The 19,432-nt window shown below is 50.8% G+C and overlaps 2 protein-coding genes across 37 annotated transcripts in view; one reads left to right on the top strand and one right to left on the bottom strand.

Annotated features, from left to right (window-relative positions):
• The window catches only part of SH2B3 (SH2B adaptor protein 3), a 30,388-nt gene extending 16,520 nt beyond the window's left edge, over window positions 1–13,868 (top strand). For all 4 annotated transcript variants that reach the window (XM_060691947.2, XM_060691945.2, XM_060691948.2 and 1 more), the window contains exons 3-8: window positions 5,993–6,094; window positions 6,688–6,776; window positions 7,579–7,673; window positions 9,751–9,965; window positions 10,707–10,878; window positions 11,298–13,868. In XM_060691947.2, coding sequence (XP_060547930.2) covers window positions 5,993–6,094; window positions 6,688–6,776; window positions 7,579–7,673; window positions 9,751–9,965; window positions 10,707–10,878; window positions 11,298–11,605 — 981 coding nt within the window. In that variant the 3' untranslated portion in view covers window positions 11,606–13,868. The remainder of the gene's footprint in view (window positions 1–5,992; window positions 6,095–6,687; window positions 6,777–7,578; window positions 7,674–9,750; window positions 9,966–10,706; window positions 10,879–11,297) is intronic.
• Window positions 13,869–14,343: 475 nt separating this feature from the next.
• The window catches only part of ATXN2 (ataxin 2), a 34,983-nt gene continuing 29,894 nt past the window's right edge, over window positions 14,344–19,432 (bottom strand). For all 33 annotated transcript variants that reach the window (XM_087880127.1, XM_060691943.2, XM_087880116.1 and 30 more), the window contains 4 exons: window positions 17,103–17,248; window positions 16,425–16,652; window positions 15,715–15,883; window positions 14,344–15,173 (listed from right to left, as the gene is read on the bottom strand). In XM_087880127.1, coding sequence (XP_087736253.1) covers window positions 15,145–15,173; window positions 15,715–15,883; window positions 16,425–16,652; window positions 17,103–17,248 — 572 coding nt within the window. In that variant the 3' untranslated portion in view covers window positions 14,344–15,144. The remainder of the gene's footprint in view (window positions 15,174–15,714; window positions 15,884–16,424; window positions 16,653–17,102; window positions 17,249–19,432) is intronic.

The raw sequence follows: 19,432 nt of genomic DNA, 5'->3' as shown, positions 1-19,432 counted from the left end.
TAAAGTAATTTTTAAAAAAATATCTTCTCACCAAAGTTAACACCAAGTAAGCTTGCTCCATTGTGCAAATAAAATTCCCATGCTTGGGACGAATAAATAGCATTAGCTCAGCTGCTGCCACCTTTGCCTTGGCTTCAGAGGTTCCAGGACCAGGCGGAGAGGACTAGAAACTTGGCATACTACTCCTAAGGGAGGAACTGTGGCTGTGCTGTGGGTATCTTGTAGGAAATCCTTGTATGTGAGCTACCTGTCGCTTGCGAAGGGCGCCTGTGCCACCCAAGAGCCTCTCAAACTCACGGCGTCCTTCAGATTCCTGGAGAAAGCGTGTCCTGGCGTGCCACAAGCTTCTTATCAGTGGGAGGCCTCTTTCGTTCTTTGCAAACTTCGTGTGTTCTGGCTCGTTTCGTGAGCCCCCCCCCTCTCTCTCTGTGCCCCATTTCCAGTTCTAAGAGCCTCGAGGTTCTTCTTTCTCTGAATTGCCATTTCTTCGAATTAGTTCCTTTCCTCCGCTCCCAGGAACACACGTGGCCAAAAGCGGTTTCTGAGGTGACACACAGTGCAGTGCCGAGCCGAGGACTCCAACTTGCCTGCTTCTTGGGCACGCTCGGGGCAAGGCTGGGCACGCACCCTCACTAACTCCATAAGCGGTATTGATTTGGCAACAGGGAGGCTCTTGGTGAACAAACGGAGGGCAGGGAGCTTGTAGCCGTCCCCCCACCCTCCCGTCCCCCCTGGTTCAGCATCCGGCGTGCAGGACTTGGAAAGGAGGCAGAAGGCCTGGCTCTAGGGGCCTTCCTCTGCTTAAGTTGGACGTCGGAGCCTGTCCAGGGTGGTGGGTTGGACAAAGGCCAGCCCACCACCCTGGAAAGAAGAGGGAGCGAAGCTATTCTCCAAAGCACCCGAAGGCAGGACAAGAAGCAACGGGTGGAAACTAATCAAGGAGAGAAGCAACCTAGAACTAAGGAGGAATTTCCTGACAGTTAGAACAATTAACCAGTGGAACTCCTTGCCTCCAGAAGTTGTGGATGCTCCACCACTGGAAGTTTTTAAGAAGAGATTAGATAACCATTTGTCTGAGTTGGTGTAGGGCAGGGGTCTGCAAGCTTAAATACTCAAAAGAGCCATTTGGACCCGTTTCCCACAGAAAAGAAAACACCGGGAGCCACAAAACCCTTCCCGTGCCTGAACAATTTCTTGAGCGGCCACAAAACTAGCATATGTAGTTGAAGTAAATGTTCTGTTTTCTTCTGAAACTTTTCTTTTCTTGGATTTATCCATGGTTGGCCTATCAGGGGTTGAAAAGCTCAATAAATCACGTGCTGGTGGGTTTTGCACATTGGCAGTTGTGACGTATATTTTGAGTGACAGGGAGCTGCAGCAGAGGGGTGAAAGAGCCACCTGCGGCCCCAGAGCTGCAGGTTGCTGACCCCTAGTGTAGGGTTTTCTGCCTAAGCAGGGGGTTGGACTAGAAGACCTCCAAGGTCCCTTCCAACTCTGTTATCCTATTCTGTTCCGTTCCGCTCCGCCCCACCCCACCCCACCCCACCCCATCCTATACCTATTCCTATTTGCCAAGAAAACCCAGGAGAAAGTCTCCGGAGGGCCACAAATCCCCCAGGATGCTTGTGGGGTACGGTGTTGCTCCCAGAGAAAAGGCCGGTTCTAACTTCTATCAACTGCTGCTCATTAGGGTCCCTATCAATGCTGGGTTGTGTTGTTCCCTGTTCAGGCTAGGATTGCTGGAAACCGCCTTTCTTTGGGGAAACGAGACGCATCAGTGCAGCTGATAGAAGCCCCCCCCCCTTGGCTTCCTCCCGCTGTCATGCTTAACCCTGGGATGGGGAGGCTGACTTCTGAACCGAAATATTTGACCAGGGAGGCCTCTGAGCGCTTTTCCCAGAACCGTTTCGGATGCCAGGATTCCAGACAAATCTTTCTCAAACCCCGCTTGGAGGTCCCGGAAATTGAATTTGGCTTCTGGCCCACAAGAGCCTCTTTTCAGTCTCTCTGGTCAGCCATGGCGGTTCCTCCTCGGCCGGGGAGATTGCCTCCGTTTCTGGCTAAAGGTCCTCCAAAGAACGGCCATAATTTTCACGAACGAAGGCAGATAGACGGTACGTGTCCCAGGGTCATGTTGCAGGATCCAGTCGGTCACTGGGACCGGAGGTTTATTCGTCCAAACTTTTGGACTTCTCCATTTTGGGGGGAGAGAGAGAGAGAGAGGTTTTTGGAGGATGGGATCCAGCACGAGTCCAGAAGCTCGGAAGACTGAACCTCTGCTCTTGTGACCGACCGACCGACCCAGATTGGATCCTGCACCATAATCTTCGTCACGGTTGCAGCTGTGAACACACCTGGCTCTCTAGAGCAGGGGTCTCCAACCTTGGCAACTTTAAGCCTGGAGGACTTCAACTGCCAGAATTCCCCAGCCAGCAAAGCTTGAATTAAGTCACAAATAAACCCAAAAGCAAAGCTGGCTGGGGAATTCTGGGAGTTGAAGCCCGCCAGCCTTAAAGTTGCCAAGGTTTGAGACCCCTGCTCTAGAGAGCTGGAATGATGGATGTTGTAGTCCTGATACTCGCCTTGGTTTAGAAGAATCACTTTCCATGATCTGCTATGTCCACTCCTCGCCTCTCCCTTATATTAAAAAAAAATATATATATATGGGTCAGCTTTTGAGTTGTCCGTCCATGGCTCCCCCAGTTACTCGTTACAGCTGCCGATGCCCCTTTTCAAACGGTCACTGAGTGAAGTGTTGTGAGCCGAGGATTACCCGTATGATTAAAAGACACTGAAGGAGAAACGATCCCAACAGATAGATTAACACGACTCTCCTCCTGCAGAGCGATGGCTGTGGTTTAAAGGAGGTTTGTTGTTAGACCCTGGTTTAATTCTGTTTTCCAAGAAAATGCCTATAAATTCTTGGGGGCCAAAGACAATCAGCCGGGGCTGCTGACACATTTCGCTGAGCAGGCCTGGAAAACAGTCTCTCCCGGCGCCCAAGAGTAAACTTGAGTGCATTTTTGGCTTCTCGGACATCCTGTTTCCTGTGCCGCAATGCTGGGTCGCTCGGAGGTTGGAGGTGGTCTGGGTGCAGGGGTGGTGGTCTTTGGACGGTCTCTCTGAGGATCCCCCTTCCATTGGGGAGCCCAGGGGGTCCCCCGGCTCTTGGCTCTCCCTTGGGCTGCAAGGGGTGGTGGTGGCAGAGGGGGATGAGGGACGAGGGAGTCCCACACATTGGGGCCTGAGAAGGTTTCGTTTATCAGCTCTGGCTGGGGAGACATTGCGACACTCGGGCTAGGAATGAGGTTGGGGGGGGTTGCGATCCCCAAATAAATTGGAAACGGTTAACTTTATGCAGGCCAGTCGTTGAAGTCCCTTTGCTCCTTTGCCCGCTTCTTCGAAAGCCCAGGCTGGAAAGAAGATAATGGATGCCCAATTTCCTTTTGTGCCTCTGACTCGTCTGACTCTTCCCGGGGCTTCGCTTCGGTCGGTCGCCCTGCTTCTTCCCCTTGGCGGAGGAGCCGCCTCTTCCCTCCCTGGCCGTTGGGGCTGTTTTGTTTGCCGTCGGGATGTTTTGGGATGTTTGCGCACCCAGAGGACGCTCTGTTCCCTTTTGCAGGGCATCTGTTCAGGCTGCAGGCCGGCCTCTTTATCTCTCGCCACCAAACACGGCAGCTCCCGAGTTTTCGGTGGCTTTGTGGCTCGGGATTCCGATTGGAGGAGCAACTGCAAAAGCCCCAGGGCTCTTATGGGGCCCAGGGAAATTTTTTCTTTTTTTCTTTTCTTTTCTTTTCCTTTCTTTTCTTTTTCTCCATCTCTCCTTCCTTCCTTCCTTCCTTCCTTCCTTCCTTCCTTCCTTCTTTCTTTCCTTCTTTCTTTCTTTCTCTAACTCTCTTTCTCTCCCTCTCCCTTCCTTCCTTCCTCTTTCTTCTTTCTTTCTCTTTTTCTCCCTTCCTTCTTTCCTTTCTCTTTCTTCTTTCTCTCTCTCTCTTCCTTCCTTTTTTTCTTTCTCTAATTCTTTCTTTCTCTCTCTCTCTCCCATCCTTCCTTCCTTCCTCTTTCTTCTTTCTCTCTCTCTCTCTTTCTCTCCCTTTTCCTTCCTGCCTTCCTTCCTTCCTTCTCTACTATTCGAGGGTTCTTTTCTCTATTTTTGAACTGAAATGTAAATTTGGGTAGCACACCCAAGAGTTTAGAACGGTTGAAGGTTAGGGTTAGGGTATAGAATATACCTCTGAATGAACACAGCTCTTTACGTGCAAATAGAAAAAAGTGCATAAGGAAAAGAGCACCAAGAGAGTTAGGTATTTCTTCCCTGAGGCATTAGCTTTCTACTTGCAGGGATTAAAACCAAATCAAAAAGTTTTGGCCATACTTATATTCAGATGGGCCCTCCTGAATTTGGGGGAAAAATGTTTGCAGGGATCTTTGGAAGAGATGATTTTTCCGGGGCCTGCTTGTCCGCTGGGCTTCCCAACTCAGCTGCACACAGGATCCTTAAATATGGCCTCATCCTGTTTGGATTTCACATCTTTTTTTCCTTCACGATAAAAGACATTTTTCAGACCAGATTTTCCAGTAAGAAAATTTGCCAAGCCTGTTGGAAGCCAACAAAGAGAAACAAACCCGGAGTGGATATAAATTGCAAAACGGAAGAAGCTTTCCTTGCCTTCCCCACTGAAGCTGTTTCCCTGCCCCTCCCCCCCAACGCATGATTAATCTGGACCCTCCCCCCCCAGTCCATTTCCCCCCAGCTGTTCTCGCACTTGGCTCCAAACTGCAAACCGGCTGTGACTCATGGGCCCCAGGAGGAGGCGAAACCCGGAACGGACGTTGCCTGACCCAGACAGGGAGCAGAAGTGGCTGAGACCCAGAGAGATGGGGGTGGAATCGGATATTTGAGGAGCCCCCCTCCCCCCCTTTTAGGGATTGAAGGAACTTGGCTGCACCCCTCCTCTCCAGCCCAGCATGGCTGAGGGTCCCAAAAGCTGAGAATTGAACCGATCGGATCCTGCACATTATCAATAGATCTATTTTAGCAGTTTTGCTTTCCTGCATGGTGGAAACCCCCCCTTCCCCCCCCCCCTTGGTGGGTCTTCCAGTGAGAGGGCAGAAAAGGCAGTGCAGGGGCTGGATTCCCAAAGGGGAAATCGAGGCAGGCTGAGGGGCTGTTGATAGGACTGGAATTTGGGATTTGGCCTTAGATGCCCTCTTGGCTGGATGTCCTGGGAATCTCCCGGATACGGTCAGGCTCGGATTCCCAACCTGCCCAGTTTTACCAGTTCAGCCCTGCCCTGGGCCAGTTCTGAAGCTCGTCTTAAGCAGAGGCAACAACAGGTGAACAAACGATAAAAGCAGACCTGCCCTCAGAGCAGGGAGGGGAAAAAAAAAAGAGCTTAAAAAGGGCTTTTAAGCATCTGCGGTGTCTTTCTTTGTGTTGACAGAAAGGCTTAGGAAGGAATTTGATGCCGGACGTCGTTGCTCAAGAGCGATTTTTTCCAGCCCTGGTTTTAATCTGGGCTTCCCGATGGCCCTTGCTCTCCCCTCGTTCTCCTTTTGGGGGGGCAAGACACGGGTCTCCCTCCTCTTCTTCGGGGGGGGGGGGAGAGGGAAGCAGGGATTTGGCCCTCCCTCCCTGAGGGATTTCGCAGACGTTGGAATCCAAAGAGTTTCCTGCCGCTTTGACATGAAGTTGAACTCCGAGGAAAGCTTCTCCCTGCCCAGATAAGGCTGTGCCAGGATGCAGCCCATGTGTGTGTGTGAGAGAGAGAGAGAGAGTGGGGGGGGGAGAGATTGGGGGTCCCGCTTGCATCTCCTGCTCTGATACTGCCAACCCCGGCCCAGGCTTGCTCCGTATCCTCTCCCGGCAGCTGGTTCAATGCCCCTCGGAGCCAAGAACAGCGTGCCAGGACTCTTGGTTGCAGAAACAGACACAGAGCCAGGCCTCCCGATGGCCCGTGTCTCACTCTGGCTTGTCCTTCTCTTTCGGCAGAGCTCAAGGCCCAAACTGCGCTCCCCTTGCGTGGCCATCCAAGAGACCCGGGCCTGCACTCGGCTGGAGATGCCCGACCACGTGCACACTTTTGTGGTCAAGGTGAGAGGCTTCCTTCCCCCATGGCTACAAGCAGGGAGCAGGTGAGGTTTTCTCTCCACCTGGCGCTCTGGGACCTTCATGGATGGCTGTGCTCGGGGAGAGGATTTCTCTCCAGAAAGCAGAGGGGGCTGCTGCAATGCAGGTGGGGAGCCGTGAACCCCAGAAATAGCAGAGGTCATGAGGTGGGCTGGAGGGGGACTGTCTGCAACCCTCTCCCCCCCCCCCCAAGAGATGCTTTTCCCAACTCGAGTGGCCCTCACCTGCCTGGCTGAAAACACAGATTTTTCACTTAAGAGAGCTGAAATGTGCTTCTGGGATTAGAGGAGACCCTCCCCCCCTGAGAAGTCATCCATGTCACCCACCCCATTTTATCTAGAGAGGGTTTATTTATAATTTATTTACAATGCAATTTATATGCCGCCCTATCTCCAAGGACTCAGGGCGGCTCGCAACGATAAAAATGCACAGTTGCTCATTAAAAGACAATATAAAATTAAAATTCCAATTTAAAATTCATTAAGAAATCCCCCATCAGGGTTGCCTCTGCGGTGGGATTAATGCCTCACTTTTGCCCCCAAATCCCTGCCCCATAGGTAAATGCGACCACCGAAATAATATTCCAGGCTGGAGACGAACAGCAATTAGCCGCTTGGATAGCGGAGATTCAGCAGTGCCTCCCCAGGTGAGTCGTGCACGGCACCTGCGGCTTTGAAAAATGCAGTTTTGGGGGGCAGGAGCAAAAGGTTGATGCGGCCTTCCCAAGAGGTGAGGCTTTTGAGAACTGCTCTCGGAATAAACCACATCCATTTTTATTTTCTGTTCAAGGCCACAACTGGCTGTAGAAGTGAGGTGTTCGGGGCGCCGGGACTTCGTTTTGTAGCTGGGGAATTCTGGGAGTTGAAGTCCCGATTTCTCAACGAGGGCCGAGGTTAAGAAACCCTGGCTGAAGGACGGATAGAAGGAAATGGCTGTAGCTCAGGATTGAACTTGTGGGGTTCCTTGGTGCTCTCTTGAGTTTTGGTCAGCACTGATAGCGTTACCCAGTTGGGTCATAAAACGTCTGCAAGAAAACTGCCAAGCTCAGACAGCACCATGGACGCCATCCTCCTCCTCCTCCTCCTCCTCCTCCAATCCCTCTTTCTCCTAGCACTGATGATGGTCCCTAGTTTGGCAGTGAAAGGCCTGCAAGAAAACAGCCAAGGCCAGAGAGCATCCAGGATTCACCTGGCTTTAAGAACTTTGCTCACCTGGCTTTGGCTCTTCCCTAGGAGAGCTCCAGCATTTCTGCTGTATTGATAGCGCTGTGGGGCCTCTATCCAGACCCCAGCAAAGATGGGCGGGAGCACCGTTAAACCTGCTTTCGCCCAGGTGAAATCTAGGATTCTCAGCTGCTACGAAATCTCGCCCTCCGCCCGTCCTCCTTGCTCCCCACCTGCCTGTTTTCATCCGTCTCCCTCCCTCCCTCTCTCTCTCTTCATTTGCAGATCGGAAGGAGGCAACCTCGAGAGTAGCCCAGATCCTCATTCGGAGGCCGGCACCCCCAGCCCTGCCAACAGCAGCACCGACTCCCTGCACCAAGGTGCCTGGTGGCCATGGGGGATGGTGTCAGTGGGTGGGTGGGGGCGGGGCAGGTGGGGGCAGAATGCAAAGGACTTCCTAGCCCCGATGACCCCGGGGGGGGGAGGGAGGGGAGGTTGGGACGGGCCTAGGAAAGAGACTTGGGTGAATCTGAAGCCTTCCTTGGGTGGGTTTCCATTCCGCTTGTTCAGATGACTGAGAATCAAATGGTAAGGATTATGTTTGGAGTGGGGGGCTCTTGCCCCACCAGCTGGTGGGATCTCTCTTGATCCCCAGCAAGGCTTTGTTTATTGCCTGAAATACAAAATGTAAAATCTCATGTTTCTCAACTTTGGGAATTAGAAGCTGTGTGGACTTCAACTCCCAGAATTCCCTAGGCTGGCTGGGGAATTCTGGGAGTTGAAGTCCACACAGCTTCTAGTGCCCAAGGTTGAGAAAGCACAAGATTTAGAATAGAAATTAGAATAAAATTAGAATAGAATAGAATAGAATAGAAATTAGAATAGAATAGAATAGAATAGAATAGAATAGAAATTAGAATAGAATAGAATAGAAATTAGAATAGAATAGAATAGGAGGAGGAAAGAAGGAAGGAGAATAGAATAGAATAGAAATTAGAATAGAATAGAATAGAATAGATAGAATAGAATAGAATAGAAATTAGAATAGAATAGAATAGAATAGAATAGAATAGGAGGAGGAAAGAAGGAAGGAGAATAGAATAGAATAAAAATTAGAATAGAATAGAATAGAATAGAAATTAGAATAGAATAGAATAGAAATTAGAATAGAATAGAATAGAAATTAGAATAGAAATTAGAATAGAATAGAATAGAATAGAAATTAGAATAGAATAGAATAGGAGGAGGAAAGAAGGAAGGAGAATAGAATAGAATAAAAATTAGAATAGAATAGAATAGAAATTAGAATAGAATAGAATAGAATAGAAATTAGAATAGAAATTAGAATAGAATAGAATAGAATAGAAATTAGAATAGAATAGAATAGGAGGAGGAAAGAAGGAAGGAGAATAGAATAGAATAGAAATTAGAATAGAATAGAATAGAATAGAATAGAATAGAAATTAGAATAGAATAGAATAGAATAGAAATTAGAATAAAAATTAGAATAGAATAGAATAGAATAGAAATTAGAATAGAATAGAATAGAAATTAGAATAGAATAGAATAGAAATTAGAATAGAAATTAGAATAGAATAGAACAGAATAGAAATTAGAATAGAATAGAATAGGAGGAGGAAAGAAGGAAGGAGAATAGAATAGAATAGAAATTAGAATAGAATAGAATAGAAATTAGAATAGAATAGAATAGAATAGAAATTAGAATAGAAATTAGAATAGAATAGAATAGAATAGAAATTAGAATAGAATAGAATAGGAGGAGGAAAGAAGGAAGGAGAATAGAATAGAATAGAAATTAGAATAGAATAGAATAGAATAGAATAGAATAGAATAGAAATTGGAATAGAATAGAATAGGAGGAGGAAAGAAGGAAGGAGAATAGAATAGAATAGAATAGAATAATAGAATAGAATAGAATAGAATAGAAATTAGAATAGAATAGAATAGGAGGAGGAAAGAAGGAAGGAGAATAGAATAGAATAGAATAGAATAGAATAGAATAGAATAGAATAGAATAGAATAGAATAGAATAGAATAGAATAGAATAGAATAGAAGAGGATTGGCCAAGTGTGATTGGACACACAAGGAATTTGCCTTTGGTGCATACGTTCTCTGTACATAAAGAAAAATAAAATACATTCATCAAGAATAAAAAGATACAACACTTAGTGATAGCCAAAGTTATGAAATTGTACTAGGAAACAAATAAAAACAATATGAAGATACAAGCAACATGGATATAGTCATAGGTGGGAAGAGATACATACTAGTAAGGAAGAGACGAGTAATAGTAACGCAGCCTTAGTAAATTATTTGACAGTGTTGTGGGAATTGGTTGTTAAGCAGAGCGAAGGCGTTCTGGGGGAAAAACTGTTGATCAATCTATATGATGCCCCTACTAAAACCCTACTTTCTCTCCCCCTCCCCCCCAAAAGGGGCCTTGCTCTCCAGGCCCGCCGAGCAGCCGGCCCAGAGGATCGACCACTACTTGTCCGCCTTCCCCTGGTTCCACGGCCCCATCTCGCGGGTGAAGGCCGCCCAGCTGGTCCAGCTGCAAGGCCTGGAGGGACACGGGGTCTTCCTCATCCGGCAGAGCGAGACCCGCCGGGGGGAATACGTGCTGACCTTCAACTTCCAAGGCAAAGCCAAGGTGAGGAGCCGGCTGCGCTTCCCTCCTCCCCTGCCCCCCCCCCCCCCCGAGGGAGCTCAGATTGGCAGCCTTTACCCCAATTGGCGCTACGTCTCCCAGCCGATTCTGCTTAGGAGACGGGCCCAACCGCCCTTCCTTTGGAAACACATGCAGTCCTCGACTTACAACAGTTCGCTTAACGACCGTTGAGTTACAACGGTGCTGGGAAAGGAAATGGACTTATGACCGGTTTTTCACACTTCTGGCCGTCGGGAGTTCGTTCGCGTGATCTGAATTCAGACGCTTGGCAACTCCTATTTACGACGGTTGCAGCGTCCCGAGGTTACGCGATTTCCCCTTTTGAAATCTTCTGACAATGAGGAAGCCAGATTCGCTTAACGAGCGGGTTGCTAACTTAACAACGGCAGTGACTCACTTAACAACCGAGGCAAGAGAGGTGATAAAGCGGGACAAAACTCACTGAATCAATGGCTCGCTTAGAGATAAGAGGTTCCATTGTGGCCGTAAGTCGAGGACTACCTGTAAGGACTTTGGGCTAAGAAGGAATCCCGATGCAGAGCTGCTGAGATAAAGCTTCTAGTCCTCATGAAGGTCTAGAAGCCAGGGAAGTAGAAAGTAGGGTTCCTAGCGGGGGCGAAGGGCTCGTTCCTTGCTCTGGCTGTGCCGCGGTGGTGGTGGTGGTGGTGGTGGGGAGGATCTGGGGGGTGCGAAGGGTAACGTCTCTTGTGGGTTTTCCGGCAGCACCTGCGGCTTTCCCTGACGGAGCGGGGCCAGTGCCGAGTTCAGCACCTGCACTTCTCCTCCATCCTAGACATGCTGCATCACTTCCAGCACTGCCCCATCCCCCTCGAGTGCGGCACGGCCTGCAACGTCCAGCTCTCCCGGCACGTGGTGGTCATCCCGCCCCTTCAAGGTAAGAGTTCTCCGGCCAGGACCCTTTGACCCCCCCCCTCTGCTCCCCCTCCCCCCAGGCTGGGGTTTCTGCCCCCACCAGGCCCAAAGCTCAGCCTTTCCGCTGCAAAGCCCCCTTGGAGCTTAATGGAGCCCTCGGATCAGCCATCTAAATCAGGGGTCTCTAACCTTGGCAACTTGAAGACTTGGGGACTTTAACTCCCAGAGTTCCTCAGCCAGCAAAGCTTTGCTGGCTGAGGAACTCTGGGAGTTAAAGTCCCCAAGTCTTCAAGTTGCCAAGGTTGGAGACCCCCTGGTCTAAAATTATCCCAGGCAAATCAAAATATAGGAAGTCCCCCATTTACGACTCTAATGGAGCTACCCTGTATGGTCGTAAGTTGTGACGGTTGTAAAGCCCCCTTCCTTCCTTTGGACTCGCAGCCTCCGGCCACCCAGCCGCCTTCCCTCCGTCCGGCCACCACTGCACGCCTGAGGTCAGCTTTGTCCAGCTGAATCCGGCCGGCTGCCCCCGGATCCGCCTGGCCGACAACCTTCGCCGCCACTCCGTGGAGCAGATCTTCCACCTGGTGCCCCCTCCCGAAGAACTGGCCAGCAGCCTCCAGCACAGCCCCAGCCAGGCCGCCCCGGCCCCTTCGCCTGCGGCCCGTCAGTGGGACAGTGACTACGAGATGGACGTGCAAAGCAGGGCACACCTCCGGGCGGTCAGCAACCAGTACACCTCCCTCTGACGCAGCTGGGGGAGCTCCCCACCACCACGGCGTTGGCCCAGGACGCTGAACGTCCCTGCCAGAAACTCGGCCCTTCCAGCTGCATTTCGTCTTTGGAAGGGCGTCCGCTCTCTTCCGGGTGCAGCTTTTCCATCAGGATCCCTTCGGCCTGCGTGTCCCCCCCCCCCCCCCCGGTCTCTCATCGGTTTGCACGTCTTCCTTTTCCATTTAGCCTTTTTGTTTGTTTTTTGGTGGTACCTGCGAAGTTTAGAGTGGCCAGTTGGGGTGTCCAGATGCCCTTGGATAACAACACCCGTTAAAGGCAAATTCCTCTCGTTTGGCTGTGGCAACGCAAACGCAAAGCCAGCACTTTCAGTTCCAGATCAAAACCAACCCCACTCCCTTCCTTCCTTCCATTCCTCCTTCCTTCCTCCTTCCCTCTTCCTTCCTTCCTTCCTTCCCTTTCATTTCTCCTTCTCTCCCTCCCTTTTCCTTCCTTCTTTCCCTCCCCTCCCTCCTTCCCTTCCTGCTGGGTCAAGATGTCCCCCTCTGGCTGCGAAGGCATTTCAGAAGCTGCTCCTTCCCTTTTAAAAACCCTGAGAAAAATCGCTTCCACCCCTTTAAAATAACTTTAAACAAACCAGGAAGGCTGCCTTAAAACCAGCATTTCAGAAGCTCAGGAGTCGCCCCATTGTGGCCTTTTCCACGGAAGCACAACATTGCTAGCCCCTCTCTTTTGCAAAGAGCTGCTCCCCGGCCTTGTGTCGGCCTACGTCAGAAGTCGAAAACCTAATTTGGGAGGGGAGGGGAGGGGGGGAAATGCACAAACGGCTACAGGGATGTGCTCTCAGAATCAAAAGTCGACGTTGTTAAGGACTTTTTATTTCGGTGCGTTACGGATTTCAATTCTTGTTTTCCCTTCTGGTGGGCTAGGGAGGCCTGGGCAAAGGAGGCGATGTGGGCCCAGGGCTGTTACAGGAGGGGGAACTTCCTAGTTCCCATTGTGGGACCGAACGTACCTCGGGGAGGAACTGTAGGCTGCAAAACAGCCACCACAAATCATCTTAATCTAGCTGTCAGCAGGAAGCTGGAAGGCAAAAGGGGAAGTGATAAGCCTGTTCAGGGTTGCCATCCCTTAACCAAACAGAGGAAGTTGAAATGGCTGTTTTCTGCAAGGAGTTGGACTTTCGAGACAAGTTCAAACTCGCAGTGCCCGGAGAAGGCCAACAAACACCTGGCCTGTGGTGGTTGGGTTTGGGTTGGTTTTTTTAGCCAATTCACACGTGCCTTTCACTGGAAGTGCCTTTTATCTAATCAGTGGCTCAACCTGGAAGGAAGTTTGGCTGGAAAGCCCCAGGAACTGCCAGGGGTGAACCTTGCAGCCCCTCCCTTGCTCTGTGATCCCACCAAACAGCTAATGGAGAAGCTCCCTTGGAGCAAGAGGGCGCCAGGTAGGCAGGGCGAGGTATATTGAATTAAGCCTGAAATTTAATTTCGGAGCAACATTAGCCACGTAAAAGAGCAGTGGGCTTCAATTCTGGGAGTTGGAAGTCCACCTATCTTAAAATGGCTTGAGAAACAGAGCAATGATGATTTGATTTCCCTCTCTGGTGCATTGCTGCATCTCTAAACACCCAACAGAGCCTCAAATAGAGGCCAACCAAACCACCACGAGATCTGAGCCTCAACCATTTGGGTTCCAACTACTTTGTACTGCCTTACAGGGTTTCAAATTCAGTCCCTTTCCTTGCTAACAAGAGATCATCATCTTTCAGAGATTCTTTTGTGTTTAAGATAATACATGGAGTTCCAAAGCTTTCTGGACAATGGGAACAAAACCTCGCTTTATAAACCCACAAACACCCGGGGGGGAGGGGGGGTTGGAAACGGGGGGCCTCGGGGAGAATGGAACCTAGGGTCTCCAAACTTTGGCCACGTTAAGACTTGTGGGCTTCAACTCCCAGAATTCCTTAGCCAGCTGGGGAATTCTGGGAGTTGAAGTCCACAAGGGGCGTTTGGAGACCCCTGGTTTAAGAGACTGACCTCTGCACTCGGAGGACTGTCCAGTTGTACTCCACGCGGGAGACGAGGGGCAGATGGGTGGCGGAGATGCCACCTGCAGAAGTTAGAGAAGTTCTTTGGCCTCCTGCGGGTTTGAGCCTTGCAATCCAGGAGGTTGGGCCTCTGCAGGGACAGAAGCCCACCCAGGATGAGGTGGGTTCCACAGCTTGGTTCTTTCAAATTATACATTTGAAAATAATAAAGAAAACCAAATTGGACTTTTGAGGAAGAAAACCGTGTGTTCTTTTTCAGCCTCTCCGCTCACTTACAGAGAAGTCTCTTATCTGGTTCTCATCCCTGGCAAATCCTGCTAAGAGGTTCAGACGTGCTCCTTCCTTAAAAGAAAAGTATTCAGAGGTGTTCATGGCTGGTTCTAGGATCTCTTTAATCCTCCCCTCTTCTCAGGCGCTCCTGTTGGCTGAATCTCAACAAAAGATGCTTTCTATGCTAAGAGCAAAGATTAAGGCAGTCGCCTCTCTTGGGAGAGGAAGTTTCCTAGCATTGATAGTATAAATTTGACCTAAGTTGCAGAGCAATGTCTTCCTTGTGGGTCTGAAGGCAAAGCTGCTCAACCAGGTGCCAAAGTGTTTGGAGAAAGGGAAAAAAAAAAGGAAGAGAAAGAAAAAGGAAGAGGGGGAGGGAGAGAGAAAGGAAAGGAAGGGGAACCAAATAGACCACACAGATGCCAGCAGGATAGGTCAGTTTTTAAAACTTTTTTTTATTTTTATGATTATTTTTTTAGTTTTTATTTTATATTATCTACAAAGTAAGTTTTCCTCTTAACTTAAAAGTTAGACCGCTGCCTTGGGACGGCAGTTCTCTTTCCCTCTCAAACATGATTTTTTTTTTTTATAAATAATAAATCCATATCCATTTGACCATTAGATTTCTTTCCCCCCCACAAAACCTCTTTTTAAGTTTAGTTAGTGGGGAAAAGGGATTTTTGTTTTAGAGTCTTGATTTTTCATAATTACTATTTGCTATTATTTTTTTTTTTTTTAGTGAGAACAAGCAACAAGACTCGCCTCTCGTTCTTGTTCTCTTAAGCTCAGGAATCCGTAACTCTGAAGGGCTGTTTTAAAAAATAAATAGCTTTTCCAGTTTTTTTTTTCCTGCAAGCGAACTGGGGGGGGAGGGGGGGTTTAGTTTCTTTGACACAACACATCATGGAATCGTCCCCCCGAGGGATCGACAGGCCTTTGCCTCGGTCCAAAAATTCTCCCACGGAAAGCTTGGAAACGATTTAGCTTTCCTACCGGATGGGAAAACCTCGGCTTTGGGTGGGTGGGGTGTTTTTTTTTTTTTTTTTTGCTCTCCCCTTAAAAATAAGTGAAATACTAAGGTGGTTTTTTTTGTTTGTTTTTGTTTCGTTTTGCTTTTGTTTCTGTGCTTCCAAGTTGGATGAAGCAGGAGAAGAAAGAAAGGAATTTGGCCTTTTTTTTTTTTTTTAAAAGAGAAAACAAAAAGAGGGATCCAGCCTCAGTTACTCCGGGTCAGCTTTACAACTGCTGTTGATGGTGAGTGGGAACTGGAAGAGAGAGAGAAAGAAAAAAAAAATAAAAATGGGGGAAAAAACCCCAAGAAATGTTGGAAGATCTAAATGGGAGGAACCACTCAAAGCTCTTGAATTTCTCGACCGTCTTCTCTTGAACACGGGTGGACTTCAACTCCCAGGAAATGGTTGGCTGGGGAACTCTGGGAGTTGAAGTCCACCCATCTTCAAGAGGCCAAGGTTGAGAAAAAAACTTAAGTCTCTCTTGGTCAACAGATGGTGTCTTCGGACCTTCTCCCAGCCCAATCTCCCTCCTTTCCTCAACCCTTATTCAACGGCCGGGGGAAGGGCAGGTGCCACTGATGGAAACCCATCTTCCCAACCTCAAGAGGGCTCTCGGGCAACGATGCCCACAAGGCACCTTCTTTGACCCACTTCTCGTGCCGTCTTCATGTCAGGCATTAACAAAGCAGGGACTGGTGGTGGTGCCTGGCCTCCCTCCCTCCCTCCCTCGGCTGGATGCAACCTCTCGTACTCCTGGCTTCCTTGCCGGCTAGGCCAACGGCGCAGGGCTCACCTGAAGGGTGTGTCATATAGGGGAAGTGGGTGGCGGTCGACACTGGAATGTGCTGCAGTGCACTCTGGGCGATGGCCTGGGGTCCGCCGGGCGGTGGCTGCGTCGTCATGAGCATCACTGGAGCATGGGTTGGGGGGTGGGAAGGAGCCATGCCTGACTGCACATGGGCCTGGAACAAAGGGTGAGGCCGTCAGGAGACCCCCCTCGTCTGTCTGGGGACCCTCGAGGGACACAATCTCCCCCCCACAAGCACTCCTGCTCTCTGTCCTGGGTTAAAGAGGAATCTCCGTCGTGACTCGCGGTGGGGCTGCTACCTGCCGATCCAGGTTCTACAAGGGGCTTCATTCCCTCAGGGATGGCCAGTGATGGGGCAAGGGGTCCAGGGTAATCTCCCCCTCCACTTCCTCCTTGCCCCTTAAGCAGCAGGCACGTAAGGAAGGCCGGAGCGGAGAAAGGAGATTGGAAAGCAGGAATTCACCCATCTTGCCCCACAAACTCAGCTCTACACCCAACTTAATCTCCTCCTGTCGGGCCCCTGTTTCTCCCAAGACCCTCGGCGCTGGGAGGAGCTTCTCGGGTGGGCCCAAGTCCTGGGACGGCACTCCTGGCAGGGCCGGCCACAGCCAGGTGGGTCAAAGCCCCTTTTTCCAAAAGCAGCCAAGACGGGGAGGGCAAAGGGGCCCGGCGAGACCTCGGAGGAGCTGGGCTACCTGGGGGACGTGGGCCATGTGGGGCGGGTTGGTGTAGGCAGGCTGGACATGGGACGGATGGATGGCGAAGACGGTCTGTTGGGCGGTCGGGAAGCTGCTCTGCGGAGACTGGGCGCTGGAGCCGGGCGTCATGGAGGGAGGCGTCGGGGCCAGGCCGGTGTGGTAGAGGGCCGACTGCTGCTGGGCGTTGGTCAGGTGGAGGGCCTGGGCCGCCTGGTGCTGGTGGGCCTGCGGAGAGACGGCCAGGAGGATGCGTCACGCAGCGAGACAGCTAGTCCTCGGCTTAGGACCAGAATTAGGAGCAGCGTGGTTGTTAAATGAGCCACACCTTATTTTATTACCATTTTTTGGGGGGGGCAGGCGAATCACTGCAGTTGTTGTTAAGTGAATCGCATGGTCATTAAACGAATCTGGCTTTCCCCGCTTACTCGTCAGAAGGCCACAAATGGGGATCACGTGACCCCCTCCCCACCCAGGACATGCAACCGTTGTAAATACACACATTTTCAGTGCTATGTAACTTTGAGCGGTCACTAAATGAATGGATGCTGTAAGCCAGGAACTACCCATATCGGACAGGCGTTCCTCCGAGTGTTTGGCCCCGCTGCCCACTCCTGCTGGGGCCCCTGCCCGTTCCCCCCTTCCCTTCCCCCACAGGCCGCCCAGGGAAGCACTCACCTGCACCGGGCTGGGGGCCGGGTGGCTGCCCCCATGCTGCGTCTGTTGCTGCCCCGTGGGGGTGGCCGACTGCTGCGGGTGTGGGCTGTGGGGGTGCAGGGTGGCACTGGGATGGGCGTACTGCTGAGCGAGGGAACCGGTGGAAACTGGATGGGGGGAGAGAAAAGAGGGATGGGCAAAGGTCTCCCGTCCTTTCAGGCGGTCACTTCCCCCCTCCCGCCTTCGGGGGTTGACATCCTCCTCCATCTCAAACATGATGGGGGGTCTCTGCCCCTTGGCTTCACCCTCCCACTGCTTCTCTGTGCACGGAGGAAGATGGGGAGGGGGGCTTCCCTGGTGAGGCTGCCAGCAGTCTTAAGGCGGACAATGGCTCTGCAGACCCCACCACCAAGGGGTCAAATACCCCCAATTCCCCGTCCTTCAAGCTAATGCTATTCGCTGAAGTACCCTCCTGGTGTCCTTGGGCAGGGGTCCTTCACAGCTCAGGGTTTCTCAACCACGGCAGCTTGAAGATGGGTGGACTTCAACTCCTAGGACTCCAGGAAGTCCACCCGTCTTCAAGCTGCCATGGTCGAGAAACGCTGCTCTAGACTGGACCACACCAAGGTGTGTCTCTAACTTCCAGTTTATCCCAAAGCCAAACTGCTTTGGACACCCCCCACAGGACAAAATCCTGGCTTGCCGCCCCCCAAACCCCTTCCTTTCAGACCGACGAGGCATCCACCATTTGCAGTAAAATCTGGCAGGGAGAGAAACTTGCTGATGTAGCCCTCCAGCCACCACCACGTCCCTCCTCTGGGGAAGGAGAACCCAAAAACGCCCCACAGGGAAACTGCACAGGAGAAAAATATTTGGATTTAACTTCCTAGTCTGCTAGACACCCCAGAAAAAAAAAGGGGGGGGCAGAGGGGCAGAGGCCAGGCCTTGAGAGACCCAGCCCTCCCTGAAACTGATGTCTCAAGGAAGCAGTTCGGAGGCTTAATTCTGCACGAGGAGGAGGAGAAGTGAAAAACTGAAGGTCAGCAAAAAAAATGGAGAAGAAAGGGAAGGAAAAGAGAAAGTCAGAAAAAAATCCTGCAAAAGCTCTGAGTAGCTACTCCGAGGTTGGGGGAGGGGGGGTGGAGACGGAGAAAGGCTAATTGTGCAACAGACACCGGAGCCTAAGAACGGGGTGAAAGGAAGCAGCCCAGTTCCACTGGAATGCCAAAAGGGAGCTCGGAGGAACCCCTGACCACCGTTCAGGCAGGAGACGGCCAAACTCGGTTAGATGATGGTCAAGAACTTTGCCTGAAAGGCAGAAAGCTCGGCCCTCTTTCCCAGCATAAATGGTCCGGGGCAGGGGTGGGCAACTACAGCCCCTTTATGACCTGGGGACTTCAACTCCCAAAAGTCCTCAGCCAGCATGGAATTCTGGGAGTTGAAGTCCACAGGTCATAAAAGGGCCATTCCCTGGTCCCAAGGATGGACGGGCTCCGTTTCACACAAGCGAACTGATGGGTCAGGACCCCAAGTGGGCAGGCCAGGGTTGCCCAAGGGGGAAGACAGACAGGTGATGGGGGGGGGTGTTAAGTTCCCCCAGGAGGGTTGTATTCCCCCCCCTCCATCCTGCTGCACAGATCCTCGGATTGACCGAGGATCTATGGTGGAGTCGGAACCTGCCTCTTTGGGCAGTTGGGACACCACCAGCGAATGTAGAAGTTGTTGCAGGATGAGACTCAATGCCCCCCCCCCCCGCTTACTCCCTCTCTGCTCAGAGTGGTAGGGAATATAGCCTGGAGGGAAGGGATTGGGAGAGGGGGGAAGTAGAGCCTACTCTACCTACCCTACCCCTCTCCTTCTCTACTCTACTCTCTACTCTACTCTACCCCTCCTACTCTCTACTCTACTCCACTCTACCCCCTCCTACTCTCTACTCTACTCTACCCTACCCCTCTCCTTCTCTACTCTACTCTACCCTACCCCTCTCCTACTCTACTCTACTCTACTCTACTCTACTCTACTCTACTCTATCCTACCCTACCCTACCCTACCCACCTAGAGGAGCAAGTTAGGTGGCAAATACATGTATTAATAACAACAAGACCATGAGAAACACACACCGAGCAGGATTTTGCATAAGGAGGCCACTCTTTCCCAAGGGACCCAGTCCTGATGGTCATTTTACTTGCGTTTCTCTGCCAAACAGAACCAAAAGTTCCTCCGACAGCTTCCTTCGGCATCTCTGGATATCCTACAAGTTCACGACCCCTCACCCCCCACCCCCCCAGAGGAAAAATAAAACTCCGTCTGCCGAGAGAAGGTTTGGTGCAAAGGCCGAGGGAAGGGCGTCC

The sequence above is a fragment of the Pantherophis guttatus genome, chromosome 17 (assembly GCF_059756535.1).
Source record: "Pantherophis guttatus breed Tessera chromosome 17, ASM5975653v1, whole genome shotgun sequence".
Lineage (NCBI taxonomy): Eukaryota > Metazoa > Chordata > Lepidosauria > Squamata > Colubridae > Pantherophis > Pantherophis guttatus.
The sequence above is the reverse complement of the archived record's forward strand: the minus strand, read 5'-3'. Positions and strand labels throughout refer to the sequence as shown.